Below are 20580 nucleotides of genomic sequence, written 5' to 3' on the forward strand. Positions count from 1 at the left end.
GCAGTATAGATGTCTTGAATTTCAAAGAACCAGTCCTGTAAGAGTAGTCAATGCCATATTCATAATGCTGTAGGCAATAGAGTTTCAGCAAAAAGGCTATGTATTGTATTAAGGTTGTTAATTTGAAGCTTTTATATTTAATTTGTAAATTTGTAAATTTGATTTTTAAATAATTTATAAGAAATATATATGTGTGTACTTATATGAAATTTACTCAGGTTTATACATTAAATAACATTATAATAAAAGTAATTTAAGTCAGCACTGGGATCAGAAAATTTAGTTCTTTACAAATTGTCAATATTTTATTCAAGTTTGAGAAACCTGTTTCCATCAGACCTGACATCCACCGCTGGAATTATCTCATAGACATGGCACTTGTAACTATTTGTTTTACTGTTGGGAGCTGTGACGATTAGAAAGTTCAAGTTTCTTTGCTTGCTGAAATTACATTTCCTATAAGTTCCAACCATTGGTAATAGTTATACTTAGGAACAAATCAAGTTGGCTCTCTTTTTGTTGGAACTGTAAGTAATAGGAGAATAACTATCGTGCTTTTCCCTAGTGTTGCTTCCACAAATATTTTTGAAAATTTACTTGGGACAAAACATTGTGCATTAGCCATTGTTTTTGGATTTCTAGGTTAAACAGCTACACTCCTTTCAATCTTTCCTTGAAAGCTTCTTCTTCTCCCCTAATTATAGTAATTTATATATACTCTAGCAGTGCCCCTCTTAAAATGTGGCACCTAAAAATAAACACATAGAAAACGGAGAATTTATTCAATATCACCAATAGTAATGAATAGGAATTATTAAACTCAACAATGTATTAGGCACCAAGGGGGCACGCTATTCTTGCCAAGAGTTTTGGATCTAGTTGGAAATGCAGATTACAATTTTACATACTATTAAATATAAAAATAAACATTGTAGGAGTTTAGAGGTCAGAAATCTGAGTCCTAGAGTTGTTACTGGATGTTTCTAGGTTCTAACAAGGGTGAGGTCTTCAAAGGTACATTGGGTCTGAATACACCCTGTGTAAACAAGCACCCAAGTACTTTGATTAAAGTAGCCTATATATTTGTAGCACAAAACTGGAACCCAGGTTTCCTTGTTCTCTGTGTTCTTCCTCCACTCTTTATAACGGAAAGAGGAAATCTTTGCTTGAGATAGCAAATACATGATTAAATCTACACGTTTTGGAAGGGCCCCTGAAATTTAAACTTGGTAAAACTCTAATTCCTGTGATTGTTCCCTGGTTAACCAACCTCCAGCCAGTGAAATTTGTGACAATTCTTTTTGAACTGCATTTCCTTTTGGACTGATTTTAGAAATAGCTCAGGGGCTTCCCTGGTGGCGCGGTGGTTGAGAGTCCACCTGCCGATGCAGGGGACACGGGTTCGTGCCCCGGTCCGGGAGGATCCCACGTGCCGCGGAGCGGCTGGGCCCGTGAGCCATGGCCGCTGAGCCTGCGCGTCCGGAGCCTATGCTCTGCAATGGGAGAGGGCACAACAGTGAGAGGCCCACGTACCACAAAAAAAAAAAAAAAAAGCTCAGGCTCGAAAGACAGTTTCTTATTTTCTTAAAAAAAAAACAACAAACAGGGCTTCCCTGGTGGCGCAGTGGTTGAGAGTCCGCCTGCCGATGCAGGGGACACGGGTTCGTGCCCCGGTCCGGGAGGATCCCACATATCGCGGAGCGGCGGGGCCCGTGAGCTATGGTCGCTGAGCCTGCGCGTCCGGAGCCTGTGCTCCGCAACGGGAGAGGCCACAAAGGTGAGAGGCCCACGTACCGAAAAAACAAACAAAAATAAACAAGAAACAAACCACCGCTAATCAGGAAGAACACAGGAAGTCTGGAATGTAGTCAAATAGGCTGCGTTTCCGGAATTCTATTTACACTCAAGCAAGATGGTGGGCTCCCTTTGCACATGCGCAGAAGAACGCTTGGCGGGGAGGGCAGTTCCGCCGCGTGGGGTCGCAGTCCCGCCAGGGATTGGCGGAGCTAGGGCTGAGAGGCGGAACCGGAAGAGCTTGTGTTGTGCGGCTCTGCAAGTTCAGTGCCAGAGTCTTCCCAGCTTCTAGTTTTCAGCATCAGGTGTTGCTCTTTCCCGGGGCTGCCATGGGGGAAGCGGAGAAGTTTCACTACATCTACAGTTGTGACCTGGACATCAACGTGCAGCTTAAAATGTAAGAGAATCTGGGGACCGGGACTGGGATTGCTGAGCTTCAGGGGGGGCGCGGGGGAGGCAGGGGCCTATGGGTTGGGGAGAGAAGATGGTTATTAGCTTGATGGTCGGCCTGCGGACGGCCCGGAAGGCTGAAGCCAGGGAAACGGAGGTGAACGGGAGTTTGGAGAGGGGCCGTGTGCGAGGACTGAGGACGTGGTCTCAGTGAGAAGGACAGCGGTAGGAATAAGTTCGTAAGTCCCACAGGGTTTATTTTGAAGAAAGCGTTTTGCTGTTCACTGCAACCTTTTGTGGGATTATTACCGTCACATCTTACAGATAAAGAAATCAAGTCTTGGTTAAATCGTCGTCCTGCCGTTAATAATTGGAAGATCTTACTTTAAAACGGGGCTGGAAGGTGGAATGGAGACTGAAGAAATTATGAAAAGGTAGATACAGGCAGATAAGGTAGCTGAGCACATGGAGATAGTACTAAAAACACGAGAGGTGATAGAGGATTAGGTTGAATCTTAGGACAGTCTGGCATTGCTTAGCCAGGGAAGTTGGGAGTCAGTCAAAGGTGAGGAGGGCTCCAGGTGTAAAGGGAACAGAATATATAAGAAGAGAGCCTTGCAGGAAAATCTTGGGGTATCACAGTTGAAGTAAAGGTCCAGGGCATGACATCTTGAGATGAGAATAATGGAACTGAGATGGGGAACAGGTAGCACCAAGTTGGAAATTATGTCCATTGGCAGTCTCATAGATGTTTTTTCATATGTGAAAACTGTCATAAATTATCACAGATTTTTAATCCCAACATCATCATATGTTTTAGTCAGTATTCAACAAATGTGCCTCAGGCATAGGGCTACATACCTGTAGTAAATACATTTTCTTAGTCATTAGATGCTCCTTTGAATGATTGTTTCCAGAAGTTACTTACTTCAGACTCTGACAAGTCCTTTACTGTTCATTTCGTGGTGGTGGTGAGAATAATATGCCAAACTGTACCTTTGTATAATACTTTACACACCCATTTAAAGTAATTTTTACAGCATACACCTGTATTGGTAATACAGGACCTGTATTGCCATCATCTGGTAAAGGACTTTCCTTCAGTCTTATTTCTCTCAGTATTTCTTGGACATATGAATGCATTTTTTTTTGAAACTTTTGAACATTAAAAGGAAAGAAGAAAAATTTTTAAAAAACTGGTCCATTATTAACAGACACACATTGAATATTTTGCGGAAAAGATAAAGCATAAATCAGAAGTTTGGCAAAATTCAGTACAAACCACCTTTTAGCATCTGAGACTAGTTTTGGGGAGGGCAGGAAGTATTAGTTTAGAATCATATAGTCAGAGAATAGTAAATTTTAAAATTCTGTTTATTTTCCCCAGGCCTTTTCATCTGTTTCTGTGGTTTTAATAAAACTTGCACTTTGATGTCTCTTTTCTTAGTGCCATAGTTGAATATCAAACTGCCCACAAGACATGATCACTTTGGATGTCCCAAAGCACTTTAAAAGCAACTTGTCCAAAATGGAGCACATCATTAGCACGCCCTCTAACTCTTATCTTCTCTCACCCTATTTTGGTGATTGTTAGCATCGTTCATTGATTTTGGTTAAGACAGAAAAGGGGTCATATGGATTCATGCAGACACCCCCTCTCACCTTCTCTGTTTAATCCTTTACAAGTTGTCTTGAATCTACCCGCTCAGTATCTTTGATCCATGCCCCCTTTAAACCCCATTGCCCTAGCCTTAGTCTACCCTTTTCCTTTTAATTTTGATTGAAAGTCTTCCAACTGATCTTGCTTTCAGTCCCACCTCTCCATTACTTTCTTATACTCCTGCCAAAGTATCATAAACACAAATCTGATTATATTTCTCTCAATTCAAATTGTTCAGTTAACAGGTTTTTGAATTTTCATTTTGCGTGAGGCACTGTACTGAATTTGGTGGCTACTTGGCTTCATTGCCCCCCTACACTTCATTCTCATCTCTAGCTTCTTCTCCACATGAGCTTTATGCTTTAGCTCTACCAACCTGTAGTTCGTCAGACACACCATCTTGCCTTTTTGCAGTCGTATATGCTGTTCTTTTATTCTGGGATGACTCTCTGCCTCTGGTTCTCATCTTTCATATATTGTTCAGGCTCATTTCAGGCATCTATCTGGGTTACGAGCCCCTACCTCCAAGCCACATTAGGTGCTCCTGAGACTTTCTCATATATCTTTCTGTAATGGGAAGAACATTGGCTTTGGCTTCCCCTGTCCTGGTTTTTATTCTCAGCTCTGTTACTTATTTTGTGATCCTGGATAATAAGCTTGATCTCTGAGTCTGCTTCATGATTTATAACATGGTAATATGGTGAAAAGTAAGTAAGAAAGTCTCTATAAAATGCCTGGCACAATATATGATGTAATCTTGATTTCCAAGCAATGTTCCTACCTCTTTTATAATTTTACGCATATCTTTTACTACTTAAAACATTGTATTTCTTAATTTAAAGAACGGATTAGATAATACATCTACATAGTAAAAAAAAAAAAAAAAGCATAAAAAAATACGCAGTTAAAAGTAAGTTTTCTCCCTAGAGCAAGGACTTAATGTTTTCCTGTAACACTGTATTGTTTATCTTGTCTTTCATTTCTGGACCTCTATGCTTAGTACAGTAAATGTTGTTGAAAGACTACAGGAATAAGTGGTCAACTTGAAATTAATAAAATGAAACTAATGCTTGGAAAGCTGGTGACATCTAGAAGGTAGACATAAGAGTTGATGACAGGGTTTAAAATTAAGAAGCCTAAAATAGAGAAATACGTTAATGAAGTTAGGAATGATCTTAGGCATGTTAGTATTTTAAGAGCCCTTTAGTAAATGAAAAAAATTTCTTTAATTTCATCTATAGGAAAATGTTCAGGTAGCATAAGGTTACTGTGACATAACCATAAACGCTTAGTATTTGTTGTGTTTGTCTTTTAAAAATGTGTGTCTAAACCATTACTGCTTTTATGCTTTCAGAGGAAGTTTGGAAGGGAAGAGAGAACAAAAGAGTTATAAGGCTGTTCTAGAAGACCCAATGTTGAAGTTTTCAGGACTGTACCAAGAAACATGTTCTGACCTCTATGTTACTTGCCAAGTTTTTGCAGAAGGGAAGCCTCTTGCCTTGCCAGTGAGAACATCCTACAAAGCATTTAGTACGAGATGGAAGTAAGTTGTTTTCTTGAATATGGTGGGATCCAGACTATTCTCCCATTTCTTTATAGATGTTGAAAAGTATTATTTGGGATTACAGAGGAATTAAAATTCTTTATTTAATACCTATAAGCAGTGATCAAATAGTTTAAAGTAGGAACCTACTCAGATAAAGTAGGTGGAAGTGAGGTGGAAGTGAATTTATTTACCTAATTGAGGTGGAAGTGAATTTATGTTTGTATTGAGTATATTGACATATTTTTATGAGAACTTGACTGATTCACAAAATGACCCAAACCAAAAACACGTCTCTAAATTTGCTCCCATTCTATGCGCTTGAACACAGAAACACTTTTGGATAGTCTGAGATGTTGTCTAAGCTGATGTTTGGAACTCAGATGTTTAGAGAGAGATATGTTGTCATCTGTTTGGATCAGTTGTTTATGTTAAATATGAAACGAACTTTTTTTTTTTAAGTTCTTGGTTTATTAAGCATGCTGCATTAGCAAGCCATTGTTGGAATTCGAGGTAAATGTAATGAACATGAAGTTCCCGTTTTTCCAGGATGGTATTGTAGGTCCTTAATATAATCTCTTGACACTTCTTATTTGATAGATTGTGTGGTGCAGTTTTAATGTTTGATTCGTGAGTATTATTCAGTATCCTGGTAGGCTTGGTACAGGATACACAGGTTGTGTGCCTCTCAGTGAAGGAGTTTATGCCCACAGTATTCATGGAGGACAGGATGTGGCCACATGGACTCCCAGGCTGTACTGTTGCGGATACAACCCTTTGTTTACCAAGTGTGGCCCAGCAGACTGGGAAAAGTTTTGTGGAGAGATCAGAAGCCTAAGCTCTGATGATCTGGCTACACTGAAACCAACTGTTTTAATGGTGTAGTTTCTTTAGTAGTCTTTTTGTGGCTAGATACATACACACACGAGTATATATATGTATTTATATTTATTATTCTGGAAAATTTCAAACCTGTAAAAGTAGAGAGAATAATATAATGAACTTCCAGGGCTCCCTCACCTAGCTTCAGTAATTACTAACTCAGGCCAATCTTGTTTCAGCTATACCCAATGTTATTTTGAAGCAAATTCCAAATATTATATCATCTTAACTTAAATATTTCTTTATGTCTGTAACATAACTACATATCATCATTACACCTAAAACAACCCACCAGAACTCCTATAATTGTATCAGAGGTTCTTAAACTGGAATCAGGAAATCTACAAAACTCTGAAACTGTATGCAGAATTTTTTGTGTCTTGCGCATTTTTACAGGGACAGAGCTCAAAGCTTTTATTAGACTTTTTGAGGTGGCTTATGACCCTCCAAAAGACTTAGAACCACAAATTTAGGTCTAGGAAGTCAACATTTATGGAGAATTCCACTTTTCTTGGGGGAAATTGTATGGTGGTTTTGTTCCATGCCTTGGCAATAAAAGAGATTAGAGCAAAAGCAAATTCCCAGTTATAGGGAGATGAACATCTTTCTCCTCTTCCTCCCATTTACCAGCTCCTCTCTGCATTGTTTGTGTATTATGTATTTTCAAGGATATAAAAACTTTCATATTTGCTCTCTCAAGGTTTGAGGCTTTTAGTTTATATTTTTTAAATTGTGAAACTAACAAAGTACTCTAAAATAATTAGAATGGCTTTTTTTAATTAAAAGGTTTAAAACAGCTGTGTAGAAGATAGATTGAGAAAATACCTTACGTTGGGTAAATATATGAGGATAGGTTTTTATCTTTTATTTTTTTAATTAATTAACTTACTTATTTTTGGCTGCGTTGGGTCTTCGTTGTTGTGTGCGGGCTTTCTCTAGTTGTGGTGAGCAGGGCTGCTCTTCGTTGTGGTGGTGCACGGGCTTCTCATTGTGGTGGCTTCTCTTATTGTGGAGCACGGGCTCTAGGCACGCGGGCTTCAGTAGTTGTGGCTCGCGGGCCCTAGAGCACAGGCTCAGTAGTTGTGGCACACAGGCTTAGTTGCTCCACGGCATGTGGGATCTCCCCAGACCAGTGCTCGAACCCATGTCCCCTGCATTAGCAGGTGGATTCTTAATCGCTGCGCCACCAGGGAAGTCCCTATCTTCTTTTAAATATACTCTTTGGGCTTAAGGGAAACATTTGCAGATTTTGTACATCCTGCTCTTTAGTATTTAAGAGCTGAAGTTTGTACCAATTCATCAAAACAAAAATAGCACTTCTGAAATAAATAAGGGCAGACTTTTTTTTTTTTTTTTTGCGGTACGCGGGCCTCTCACTGTTGTGGCCTCTCCCGTTGCGGAGCACAGGCTCCGGATGCTCAGGCTCAGCGGCCATGGCTCACGGGCCCAGCCGCTCCGCGGCATGTGGGATCTTCCCGGACTGGGGCACGAACCGGTGTGCCCTGCATTGGCAGGCGGACTCTCAACCACTGCGCCACCAGGGAACAATAAGGGCAAACTTTATACAGCCCTTATTTTCTATAAGCAATGACTTAAAAGAAGATTCTGTAGACTGGGGGGAAAATAAATTATACCACAAAAGGATCTCTTGCTATCTTAATTTTTGCATTTCAGAAAGTATTTTGGGGTAGTATGAGATTCCAAGTTGTCTAAATCTATTTCTGAGTTTCTGATAGTGAGTTGTGAGAGTTCAAATAATGAGAAGCTCATCCAAAATTCATCCGAATCTCTTCTACCATATTCTATTCTATCCTGTCCTATAATAAGAGAGCCCATGGGGAGGAAACCTGTACTTTCTTTAGTTACACTTAGGGTAAAATTATCAGCTTCAGGTGTGAAATACTGCAAATTTTTAAGTTATATATATGAATATTATTCTGCAGGCAAGTGGTTTAAAATTTTTTTTAATTTATATTTTGTCTTCTCACGAGGATTTGAAATGGCTTTAGACATAGACTATCTAATATAATTTTAAAATTAGAAAGTTAGGATTTAGGGGTGCATTAATCAGACTAGAGAATTAGTACACTGGTCTATGCGTGTGGGGTACATGGTGGGAAGTCATACCATCCAGAATCAGGCTTTAGAATCCTGGAATATTTTGAAAGTTGCCAGGTGAATTTAAGCCTAATTAGAGTTGGGGCATGAAGAAGGGATGGTTCATGGGAAGGGAGAGAACAAAATGGTGTTCAAAATACACAGTTCTTTGATGTCTGACCAGAACTTTTCATAATTTCTAGAATATCTTGAGCGGTTTTCAAACTATTTTTTAGCTGCAGATTCATTTTCTTCAAAAGAAATCTTCTGCAGAAGCCCAGTATGTAAAACAGGTAAAGTGTTTTTGCTTAATTTAAAGAGGTGTGGGGGTCAGGTGTTGGATGGCAAAAGGTTTGAGGCAAATGATTGCTTGCTCTTATGTATTGTCTCCTAGTCAAAGGATAGAATATAAGGGTGAGTATTTTCACAGCTCATTTTGGGTATTGTTACTGACTTTTCTCTTTAACTTTAGCCTGTGTTAACTTATCTCTGTGGTTTGTTCATTGGCATAAGGTTACACTTAGTATTTACCCTTTTATTCTGGCCCACCATGTGAATAGTAATTAAATAAATTCATTTAGTTTCTTAAGCTTATCTGTAGGGGAGAAAGGCTTTTTAAACATGTATTTTATTTCTTTAAGAACTTCATAGAAGAAAAGGATTTAATGATGTTTAGAGTCTCCTTGAAATTGATAGCCATCTCTAATTTTCCTGTAGGTCCTTGAATTTTTATGGTGGATGTAAATGTTTTGTTCTTTAATAAGTTTGTGAAAATTCTGTTCGGTTTCTTACTGATGCAGGTGTATTTGACCTAGACTGGGATATGCCCTTTGAGAATAATTTTGAGTAAACAGAGAGAAGCAATTCTGTGTGTCTGCTGGGTATTACTTTGTGTGTTGTTCGCATAGTTTTCTTTTGGGATTTTAAAAGCCATCTGTTGTTTAAGGAAGTTGAGATGATCAGATAAATCCAGTGTTAAGTTTGAATGCAGAAGAAAATTTGCAGGGGTGAATAGAGATTTTAAAAAATGGGAGAGCTATGCTGTCATTACTGTTAGTAAGGACAAACATTCCTTAGTGAAATCATATGTAAAAATATGCTTTGAAAGCATTAAAAAAATAGCTAAGCATTATTGGTATTAATGAAATAACTTGAGTGGAAGAAAAATCTCATGTAAAAAGTTGTCACATATCTGTCCAGAGCAGTCTAGTAACTTCATGTTACAAAGTTAGTGGATGGTCTCTTTTGATCTCTTTAAAATTTTGTGTTTTTTCTGCTTTATTGAGATACTGATGTATATTATAGGACCATATTATACCTAGCACCATTTTGAGTATAATATGAGTAATTCTGATTTCTTTCTTTTCTTAGTAAAAAACTGTTCTGGAGAATGCTTACAGAAAAAAAAAATCACAGTTTAGTTCTAAAACAACTTTGGTTCTAATAGGTTTATGTGTTTTCCCAGATTTTTATTAGCCATTATTATATTCCTTGTCTCTTAGTGATATCGTCTGTTTCTCTTTTCTTTTCTTCATTGAAGTGTAGTTGATTTACAATATTGTGTTGGTTTCAGGTATATAGCAAAGAGATTCTGTTATACATATATATGTATATATCTTTTTTCTTATTCTTTTCTATTATATTTTATTACAAGATATTGATTATAGGTCCCTGTGCTATACAGTAAATCCTTGATGTCTGAGTTTCTTGATTAAAGAATTTACCAGTGTTATTTTTCATGAGCTTTGTTTTTCAAAATATTTTTTTCATGTGTTCTATAGGCATACCTTGGAGATATTGCAGGTTCAGGTCTAGATCACCACAATAAAGCGAGTATTGCAATAAAGCGATTTTTTTGGTTTTCCAGTGCATATGAAAGTTCTCTTTATACTGTAATCTATTAGGTGTGCAATAGCATTGTGTCTAAACACAGTGTTCATACCTTAATTAAAAATTACTTTATTGCTAAAAAATCCTATCATCTGAGCCTTCAGCGAGTCATAGTAGTAACATCTAACATCAAAGATCACTTACAACAGATCATCATAAAAATATATTAATAATGAAAAAGTTTGAAATATTGAAAGAATTACCAAAATGTGATAGAGAGACACGAAATGAGCAAAAGCTGTTGGAAAAATGGTACCCATGGACTTGTTAGATGCAGAGTTGCCATAAATCTCAATTTGTAAAAAATGCAATATCTGCAAAGCCCAATAAAGTGAAGTGAAATAAAATACAGATATGCCTGTATTTAAAATTGAAGTTGCCTAGAGCAAAATTGAGGTAAGTGCCACGTTATTTTTTGTACTACTAACTTAATCTTTTGACATTTTCTCTGGACAGACCTTCTTGTATGGTTTGTTAATTTAAAAGAAAGTTATACACATGTTTATGTTGACTTTCTTTCCTTAGCTTTATGTTTTTGTTGACTTTATTTCCATAGCTGGAATGAATGGCTAAAACTGCCTGTGAAATACCCTGACCTGCCCAGGAATGCGCAAGTGGCCCTGACTATATGGGATGTGTATGGACCAGGAAAGGCAGTGCCTGTGGGAGGAACAACAGTTTCACTGTTTGGAAAATACGGGTAAGCGTTTTCTTTTCCTATGGAAATGTTGTTGCTTTCTGGCCCTTTTCTTTCTTGACCTTAATAGTTTATGCCCAGTCTGGTTCTCTGTGCTAGGAAGTGAAACCTATTGGATACATATGATTCCGTAGTACTTGAGACTGAAGTTGACACATAATTCCTTTAGGAGATGCAGATAGATTAATTAAAAAACACAGTTTGTATTTCTCTACTGTTAATGATTGGTAATGCGATTTCTATTACGAAATAGTCATTGGAAACTGTAACCTTATTTTTAGGAATAAAAGGCTATTTGTCATATACTGTAACTGCTTTGTTATAGGGTTTTTCTGCTTTGTCATAATAGTGACAAAAAGGACAATAAACAGGGTTTAAAAAGTACTAAAGCACTAATTTGCTGTAATGGTAATGATTATAATAGGAAAGTTAATTTTGTTTTTAAAAATTTACAGGTAATAGAGATTTATTGTAAAAAAAAAACAAAAACAAAAACATGAGAGTACTTTAGGGTGTTTTTTCTCTATCCCTTTTCTTCTGAGCAGAGAGATCACTCTTCATCTTAAGAAAATTGTTGACATTCTATTCTTTCTATGTTTATTAATTGGAATTTTTCTCTAAAAAACTTGGTCTTTCATCATATATTGAGTTACCTTGGTATACAGTTCATATAGGAAAGGCAGATGAATGTTTAATGTTTTTCCCCTTTAACAATTTTAAGAATGAATTGGTTGGTGCCTTGGTAACCTTGAAAGTGACGATTGATTTTTTTTGTTATTTTGTTCTTAAGTTTTATCATGAACTTTTAAACAGTTTTGAAATGTTTCAATCCATTGTTCTTTTTATTCTTTATAATTCTCAAAAATTCCAATTTTTGGTCAGTCAGTAGGAGCCCCTTCAGGTTGATCCCATGTTCTTTTGACAGTATAGTACACCAGTAGTCATTGGTAGCTTCTTTACTTTCTGGAGACAAGCTATTCCGGGCTCATTGGGAAATTTCCGGCCCCAGACCTGGACTCTCTGAAAGAAGTCCCAGTTCCTTTAGATCAAATGGTAGAGACCATAATCTAGGTATTATCAAACTTCTTAATTTTTGCCCATTTTAAAATTGAAAAATGTTATCTCCTAAGTTAATTTTCACATCATTAAGTATGATTGAAGATGATCGTATTGTGATATTTCCCTTTACATTTGTGTTTATGTTTCTGTGAATTGCTTTTTCATATCCTTTGCCCATTTTTTAAAATTGAGGTATAATTCACATACCGTAAAATTCTTTGCCTTTTTTTTTGAGTTGTCATTTTTCTTATTAATGTGTAAGGGGTCTTTGTAGATTAGTGAATTAGCCCTTTGTGTGTTACATGTTACACATATTGTTTTTCCTGTTTGACATTTTCTTTTGAATTATCATATACTTGTTTGTTGCTTATTTACTTGCAGCTCATGAATCTTAAATTATGATGTTGAATTTATCAGTTTTTTATAAACCAGTGGTGGTTAGGAAGGCAGGTAGAACTAGATTGTCTGGGTTTAAAACCTGGCTCTTTTGCTTATTATCTGTGTACCCTTGGGCAAGTTATTTAATCTCTTTATGCCTCAGTTTCCTTATCTGTAAAAAGATATTAGTATTTACCTCACAGAGTAGTTGATGATGATAAATTACTAAAGACATGTAATGAGCTTAATAAGTGCTCAGTAAATATTAGCTGTCATTATTTCTGAACTATTCTTGTTAGTTTTGAATACTATTAATTATAAAATGTTTTAATATTAGAGACGGATAATCTTCCTCATTCGTAGTCCTTTCAGAATTTCTCTGGATAGTCTCTATATTTTATCAGATAAATATTAATATTATTTCCTCAGTTAAAAAAAAAAGCTCATTGTTATTTTGTTGGGAAACTGTATTGAATTATATATGTGAATTACAGAGAGAATTGATATCCTTATGATATTCAATTTTTCTGTTCAGGATAGGATTTCTCAGAAAAGCTTCAACTCATGAATAAAATGTAGATGTAATTTCATTGAGCATAGCTTGATTGCTTAGTAATGTGTAGGTATTTTACTTTAATGTACCTATTAAAGAAATATTTATTATTGAAATCCATGCAGGAACAATAATTTAGACATAGTCTGAGACATCGTGGCCTCCAGTTTTAAATACGGTTTTTGATAAAATGGCATGTTATAGTAGAATGGACATATTACAAAATCAGTATGTTTCTGTTCTGGAGTGTTTGTACCTTTTTACTTTCTCTACCAGCGTGGAATTTGCTTGCCATATAGAAAAAAAAAAATGCACAACAGTTTATTACTCTTACTGTAGTCTTAGTGGTTAAATCTTCTTGAGAAACAGCCAGATAGACCTCTTGGTTTTTCCTCCTGGCCTCTTCATTAGTGGTTTACCTTCTGAAATAACAGCGGGAGTTTCCCTCATGAAAACACCTCTTTTAACACTCATATATCGATACATTTTCATTGATCTTAGGATGTAGTTTCAGGAGACAATCTGACTAGACTATAGGTGTGAGACAATAGAAATTCCCACAGAAGTACAGTGAAATGACCTGCCTACAGCCAAATCAATTCTCAGATTGACATTTGTGACACTGTTTTACTTGGCCTTTGGCAAGTTTTTATAAAGTATGTGAAATCAGTAGTAATCATTGTGCGTATGTATGTATAATGACTCATGTTAGATCACCTACTATTCCCTCTAGGCTGATGCTTATAGTGACCTGCACCTCAGAAAAAGGAAATCTGAGAAGCCCTATGAAATTAAAATAACTCCTTTTTCTCTCTGTGTCCTGGGGCCTTCCCTTGAAGGCTAACTGGGGTGCAGTGGAGACAAGCCAAGGTATTCCCCCGCAGGATATTGGACTTCCTGTGCACCTTTGGATTGTGGAAGAATATGATATTCAGGATGTTCCAGGTGCTATAGCAGAGTGCAGACATCCACTTGCACTGCTGGGTCACAGCTGCTTCTCTGCATGGTGTTGCTGACATTCATGGTGAGAAAGTAGCATGAGTCTTCTGTGTGATCTCAGCAGGAAGCCTGTGCAGATTTTTTTCCACCTACCGTTAAAAATCATGTCATGTGCCACCACAGTTCTCATGACTTAGGGAAATGCTGCTTTAGACCTTCATTTCCTCAAATGTTTCTTAGGCAATGAAATAACACCAGTTGTACCCCACCTTGTTCCTTAAATAGTCCTGGTATGGACTTATTAGCTTTTTAAAAGTGGTCCTCAAAGTGTCTAATAGCTGTGTTATAGTATCGGGAGTCCTGTGACTACCAACTCTTGCTGTTTGCTAATACCTGTTTTGTATACTTGAGTCAGTGTGAAGCAGTGCTTCTTGGAGAATAGTGTAGTTAATCGAAAGACAGATCTGTTAGGATATGGCTGGAGTAACTAATTGTCCTCATTTTGAAAGTCTAGCTTGTAAGATTCCTAAGTAGCTAAAGAATTGATTGATCATTAGGTTGAATTGGCGAAGGATCATACGCAAGCTGTATATTTCTCTTGCAGATGTTTTTTCCAAATGTGAATTCTGAAGTCAGGCCAGTTGTTGCTGTAGTAGCTTGGCACTGGGAGCTGGAGCATCTACAGCAGCTGTTGCTGGGGCCTCTGCTTGTGTCTGAGGGAGATCCTGCTGTACCGTTTTCTTCTTTCTTGCCTGTTTGGCTTAATTTCCCAAATGGACTTGATGCTCTGAGCATCTTCTGGCTTGCCACCTGGAGGCTGTGTAACTCTCTGTAAAGGTTCCATTAGTGTCAAAAGAAAGTAATATGTTCACTTGATCATTTGAATCACTTGGCATCACCCCTACCTTCCATGTCCCCTTATCCTTAAATTTCTTCTCCAGATCCATCCCAAGGCACCTAAATCATTTAGTATACTGACTTCCTGCCAAATGTACTTATTTTTGATTTAGTTAAGTTCAGCCAAACTATTCACTTGGGGGCAAGGAAGTGGAGAGAAGGAAGGGAAGCTTTCTGCTGTTTCTGAAGGTACATTTAAGGATATTCATTGAAAGTGGTATTATGACCTTACTGTACCCAGTTTCTTAGAGACTAAGGTCTGCTTGCTGTTGAATGTCTCTCAGTTGAAAGGGAAAGAAAACTTTATAAAGGCTTTTTAAATAATAACACTTTTTTTTTTAATCTTTAACATGATAGATAAATACTGGGTGTATTGAGTCTTCACAACCAGTCAGTACATTTTGTGTTGGGCCTATAAAGTAAGCTTTTGCAGATATGGTTGCTGGATATTACTTGTTTGTTGCCAAACTTAGAGACCTTAACATATTTGATCCTTAATCTTATACTGCTCATCAGCTTGTAGCTGTCCCTTATAGTTTCCAATCTAAATGTTTATGGCATCATTACTTACATACATTACATAATATTCAGTGAAAATTCTCTTTATTACCTCAGGAAAATCTGCTAAGAAATTTTCCATTGGTCAGTCAGATCATGATAATAATGGGTTAAAAATTAATGTGAACCTTTTACAGTTAAGTACAGTGGTTTTAAAGATGGGAAAAGTGCATCACTATATCCACCTTTTACCTAATTAAGAGATTATTTAATATGGGAGTCTTTGGACTTGCCTACTCACCTGCACATACTTCTAGTCTTATTCTTTTTTTTTTTTTTTTTTTTTTTTGCGGTACGCGGGCCTCTCACCGCTGTGGCCTCTCTCATTGCAGAGCACAGGCTCTGGACGCGCAGGCCCAGCGGCCATGGCTCACGGGCCTAGCCGCTCCGCGGCATGTAGGATCCTCCTGCACCGGGACACAAACCCGTGTCCCCTGCATCGGCAGGCAGACTCTCAACCACTGCGCCACCAGGGAAGCCCTAGTCTTATTCTTTTCATTGCGATTGACAGCTTGGCCTTTCAGCTTTGGGAGGATGCTGTTTGAATAGACTTTATATTGTTTGAAAGGCCTTGTTAAACAACACTTAAAAAAGAAAACACACTAACAGAAGACTATCTCTAACCCTCTTCAAAGAAACAAAACTCAGAAACTTGACAGCATATTTAAAAAACATATTTGTCTAGAACTCCTTTTATGAGTTTGTTCAACCTTTACTGTGGGTCTTCATGGTAGCTTTTTGAAAGAAGCTGAAGCATGACAATCAGAGGTCATGTAGTCTTTTACTTTAAAGCAGGATCATCCAGCTCAGGCTGAATTCCAACGGTATGTTAAATTTCTGATTTGTAGACATGGGTATTTTTTCTTACTGAATCCACTATTGTATTCCTTTTTAGGCATCTTTGTTATGGAAAAGAAGATGGGAGAAAAATAAGCCTGTACCCAGTGAAAAGGAAAATAATAGCTAACATTTATCGAATACTTATTACATGGCAGACACTATTCTAAGTACTTTTTACTTGTACTGGTTTATTTAATTTTTCTAACAACTCTGTGAGATACAGTTCCTCTTTATAATCTCATTTTATAGATGAGGAAACTGAGGCACAGAGAAGTTAAGTAACTTACCCAAAGTCTTGTAGGTAATAGATGGCACAGCTGGGATCCAAACCTCGGCAGTTCAACTCCGCTGTCTACTATGCTGAATTGTCACTTAAAGTAGAAAGTTATGTAATTATTTTAATTTTGGTTTCAGTCATTGTAAATGTGACATTCTTTAACTGGGTAGAAATTTGGTTTCTGTTTCTAAGATCTCCACTGAAGTGATGAAGTGCACGTGGTCCATTACTGATGCTTCTCTGTTTCCAGTTTACCTTTAGAATCTCTGTAATAGTTCTAACTGCTTGGAGGAGAAAAGAATGGCACGTGAAAAACAGTGTTACATGGATTTTAGTTGCTTGGTTAATTGCTTTACAGCCCACTGGAGGCTTAAAGCTTGGCAAGAGAGACATGTATTTCCTTGGTAGAATTCTCTCTGTTTACGAATCTGAAATTTCCCATAATGAACTACATTAATTTAATTCTGTCCTCAACATTCTCTTTTTGCCTAGCATGTTTCGCCAAGGGATGCATGACTTGAAAGTCTGGCCTAACGTGGAAGCAGATGGATCAGAACCCACAAAAACTCCTGGCAGAACAAGCAGTACTCTCTCAGAAGATCAGATGAGCCGCCTTGCCAAGGTAAAAAAGAAGCTATTGGAACAGGTGGAAGGCTCTGAATGATATCTGTTGTAGTATAAATTGACATTATGAATTCTGTCAGATTACTTCTTAATTTAAATTTAATCTTTTAATAATAGTTTTATTGAAATATAATTCACATACCATAAAGTTCACCCTTGGAAAGTGTACAGTTTAATGGTTTTTTAGAGAATTCACAAAGTTGTGCGGTCATCACCACTGTTTACTTTTAGACCATTTTTATCAAAAATATAACCATGTACCCATTAGCAGTCATTCCCCATTCCCTCCTTCCTCCAGCCCCTGGCAACCACTCATCTACTTTCTATCTCTGTAGCTATTCCAATTCTGGACATTTCACATAAAGAGAATCATATAATACGTGGCCTTTTGTGTCTGTAATTCCAACAGATTTGAAAATGTAGAGCTTTTGGTGATACCTTCAAGATGACCACCTACTTTTTTGGTAACATCATGTTAAAGATGCAAGTGCTATTACATGCTAGAGATTCTTATATTGTTTGAAGGTGAAAATTTCTTATATTAGCTCGTCTAAATTACCCTCACTCCACCCCACCTCTCTTTTGGTAAATTGACTGAGTTATTACCTCTTTCTTTCAAAACTGTGTTAATGAAGTGTTTTCATTTAATGTTTGTATTTCTAAGTTCAATTCTATTCTTAAATCACAACAGTGTAACTTATGTTGTGAATATCTGTTCAAAGAGTACTATGTTAGATACTGTTTAAAGATACTTTTACAATACTTTTGTTAAGAGACTTTCTTTTAATTTTTACATGTAATTTTCCTTTGTGATCTTACTAGTTATGGATGACTCTATTATGTCTGGAGAGAGTTTTAATGCCAAGCATTGTACAACTTTTTTGTTTTAGATTCCATATATATGTGTCAGCATACAGTATTTGTCTTTCTCTCTCTGACTTACTTCACTCTGTATCACAGACTCTAGGTCCATCCACTTCAGTACAAATAACTCAATTTCGTTTCCTTTTATGGCTGAGTAATATTCCATTGTATATATGTGCCACATCTTCTTTATCCATTCATCTGTCAGTGGACACTTAGGGTGCTTCCATGTCCTGGCTATTGTAAATAGTGCTGCAATGACCATTGTGGAACATGACTCTTTTTGAATTATGGTTTTCTCAGCGTATATGCCCAGTAGTGGGATTGCTGGGTCATATGGTAGTTGTGTTTTTAGTTTTGTAAGGAACCTCCATACTGTTCTCCATAGTGGCTGTATCAGTTTACATTCCCACCAACAGCGCCAGAGGGTTCCCTTTTCTCCACACCCTCTTCAGCATTTATTGTTTCTAGATTTTTTGATGATGGTCATTCCGACTAGTGTGAGGTGATAGCTCATTATAGTTTTGATTGAATTTCTCTGATGATTAGCGATGATGAGCATCCTTTCAAGTGTTTGTTGGCAGTCTGTGTATCTTCTTTGGAGAAATGTCTATTTGGGTTGTCTGCGCAATTTTGGATAGGTTTGTTTGTTTTTTGGATATTGAGCTGCATGAGCTGCTTGTAAGGTTTGGAGATTAATCCTTTGTCAGTAGCTTCATTTGCAAATATTTTCTCCCATTCAGAGGGTTGTCTTTTCGTCTTGTTTATGGTTTCCTTTGCTGTGCAAAGGCTTTGAAGTTTCATTAGGTCCCATTTGTTTATTTTTCTTTTTATTTCTATTTCTTTAGGAGGTGGGTCAAAAAGGATTTTGCTTTGATTTATGTCATAGAGTGTTCTGCCTATGTTTTCCTCAAAGAGTTTTATAGTGTCTGGTCTTACATTTAGGTCTTTAATCCATTTTGAGTTTATTTTTGTGTATGGTGTTAGGGAGTGTTCTAATTTCATTCTTTTACATGTAGCTGTCATTTTCCCGGCACCACTTATTGAAGAGGCTGTCTTTTCTCCATTGTATATTTTTGCCTCCTTTATCAAAAATAAGGTGACCATATGTGCGTGGGTTTATCTCTGGGCTTTCTATCCTGTTCTATTGATCTATAGTTCTGTTTTTTTGCCAGTACCATACTCTCTTGATTACTGTAGCTTCGTAGTGTAGTCTGAAGTCACGGAGCCTGATTCCTCCAGCTCTGTTTTTCTTTCTCAAGATTGCTTGGGCTACTCAGGGTCTTTTGATTTTCAACACAAATTGTGAAATTTTTTGTTCTAGTTCTGTGAAAAATGCCATTGGCAATTTGATAGGAATTGCATTGAATCTGTAGATTGCTTTGGGTAGTAAAGTCATTTTCACAATGTTGATTCTTCCAATCCAAGAACATGGTATACCTCTCCATCTGTTTGTGTCATCTTTAATTTCTTTCATCAGTGTCTTATAGTTTTCTGCATACAGGTCTTTTGTCTCCTTAGGTAGGTTTATTCCTAGGTATGTTATTCTTTTTGTTGAAATAGTAAATGGGAGTGTTTCCTTAATTTCACTTTCAGATTTTTCATCACTAGTGTGTAGGAATGCAAGAGATTTCTGTGCATTAATTTTGTAGTCTGCTACTTTACCAAATTCATTGATTAGCTCTAGTAGTTCTCTGGTAGCGTCTTTAGGATTCTCTATGTATAGTATCATGTCATCTGCAAACAGTGGCAGCTTTACTTCTTCTTTTCCGATTTGCATTCCTTTTATTTCTTTTTTTTCTCTGATTGCTGTGGCTAAAACTTCCAAAACTATGTTGAATAAGAGTGGTGAGAGTGGGCAACCTTGTCTTGTTCAGGATTTTAGAGGAAATGGTTTCAGCTTTTCACCATTGAGAACGATGTTGGCTGTGGGTTTGTCATATATGGTCTTTATTATGTTGAGGTAAGTTCCCTCTTTGCCTACTTTCTGGAGAGTTTTTATCATAAATGGGTGTTGAATTTAGTTGAAAGCTTTTTCTGCATCTGTTGAGATTATCATATAGTTTTTATTCTTCAGGTTGTTAGAGTGGTGTATCACATTGATTTGCGTGTATTGAAGAATCCTTGCATTCCTGGGATAAACCCCACTTGATCATGGTGTATGATCCCTTTAATATGCCTTTGGATTCTGTTTGCTCATTTTATTGAAGATTTTTGCATCAATGGTCATCAGTGATATTGGTCTGTACTTTTCTTTTTTTGTGATATCTTGTTTGATGTTGGTATCAGGGTGATGGTGGCTCCGTAGAATGAGTTTGAGAGTGTTCCTCCCTCTGCTATATTTTGGAAGAGTTTGAGAAGGATAGGTGTTAGTTCTTCTCTAACAGCTAATTTGGTAGAATTCGCCTGTGAAGCCATCTGGTCCTGGGCCCTTGTTGGAAGATTTTTAATAACAGTTTCAATTTCAGTGCTTGCGTTTGGTCTGTTTATATTTTCTCTTTCTTCCTGGTTCAGTCTCGGAAGGTTGTGTGTTTCTAAGAATTTGTCCATTTCTTCCAGGTTGTCCATTTTATTGGCATATAGTTGCTTGTAGTAATCTCCCTTGATCCTTTGTGTTTCTGCAGTGTCAGTTGTTACT

The 20580-nt window shown here is 37.1% G+C and overlaps 1 protein-coding gene across 2 annotated transcripts in view; it reads left to right on the forward strand.

The window, feature by feature from the left end:
- Nucleotides 1–2043: 2043 nt before the first annotated feature.
- PIK3C3 (phosphatidylinositol 3-kinase catalytic subunit type 3) overlaps nucleotides 2044–20580 on the forward strand; it is a 145585-nt gene continuing 127048 nt past the window's right edge. For both annotated transcript variants that reach the window (XR_014295789.1, XM_082641434.1), the window contains exons 1-4: nucleotides 2044–2191; nucleotides 5199–5387; nucleotides 10813–10956; nucleotides 16947–17076. Coding sequence is in view for 1 of the 2 variants with exons in the window: in XM_082641434.1 (XP_082497560.1) it covers nucleotides 2124–2191; nucleotides 5199–5387; nucleotides 10813–10956; nucleotides 16947–17076 (531 nt within the window). In the remaining variant the exon portion in view is untranslated. The remainder of the gene's footprint in view (nucleotides 2192–5198; nucleotides 5388–10812; nucleotides 10957–16946; nucleotides 17077–20580) is intronic.

This window comes from Mesoplodon mirus (assembly GCF_964341445.2).
Source record: "Mesoplodon mirus genome assembly, chromosome: 13".
Taxonomy (NCBI): domain Eukaryota; kingdom Metazoa; phylum Chordata; class Mammalia; order Artiodactyla; family Ziphiidae; genus Mesoplodon; species Mesoplodon mirus.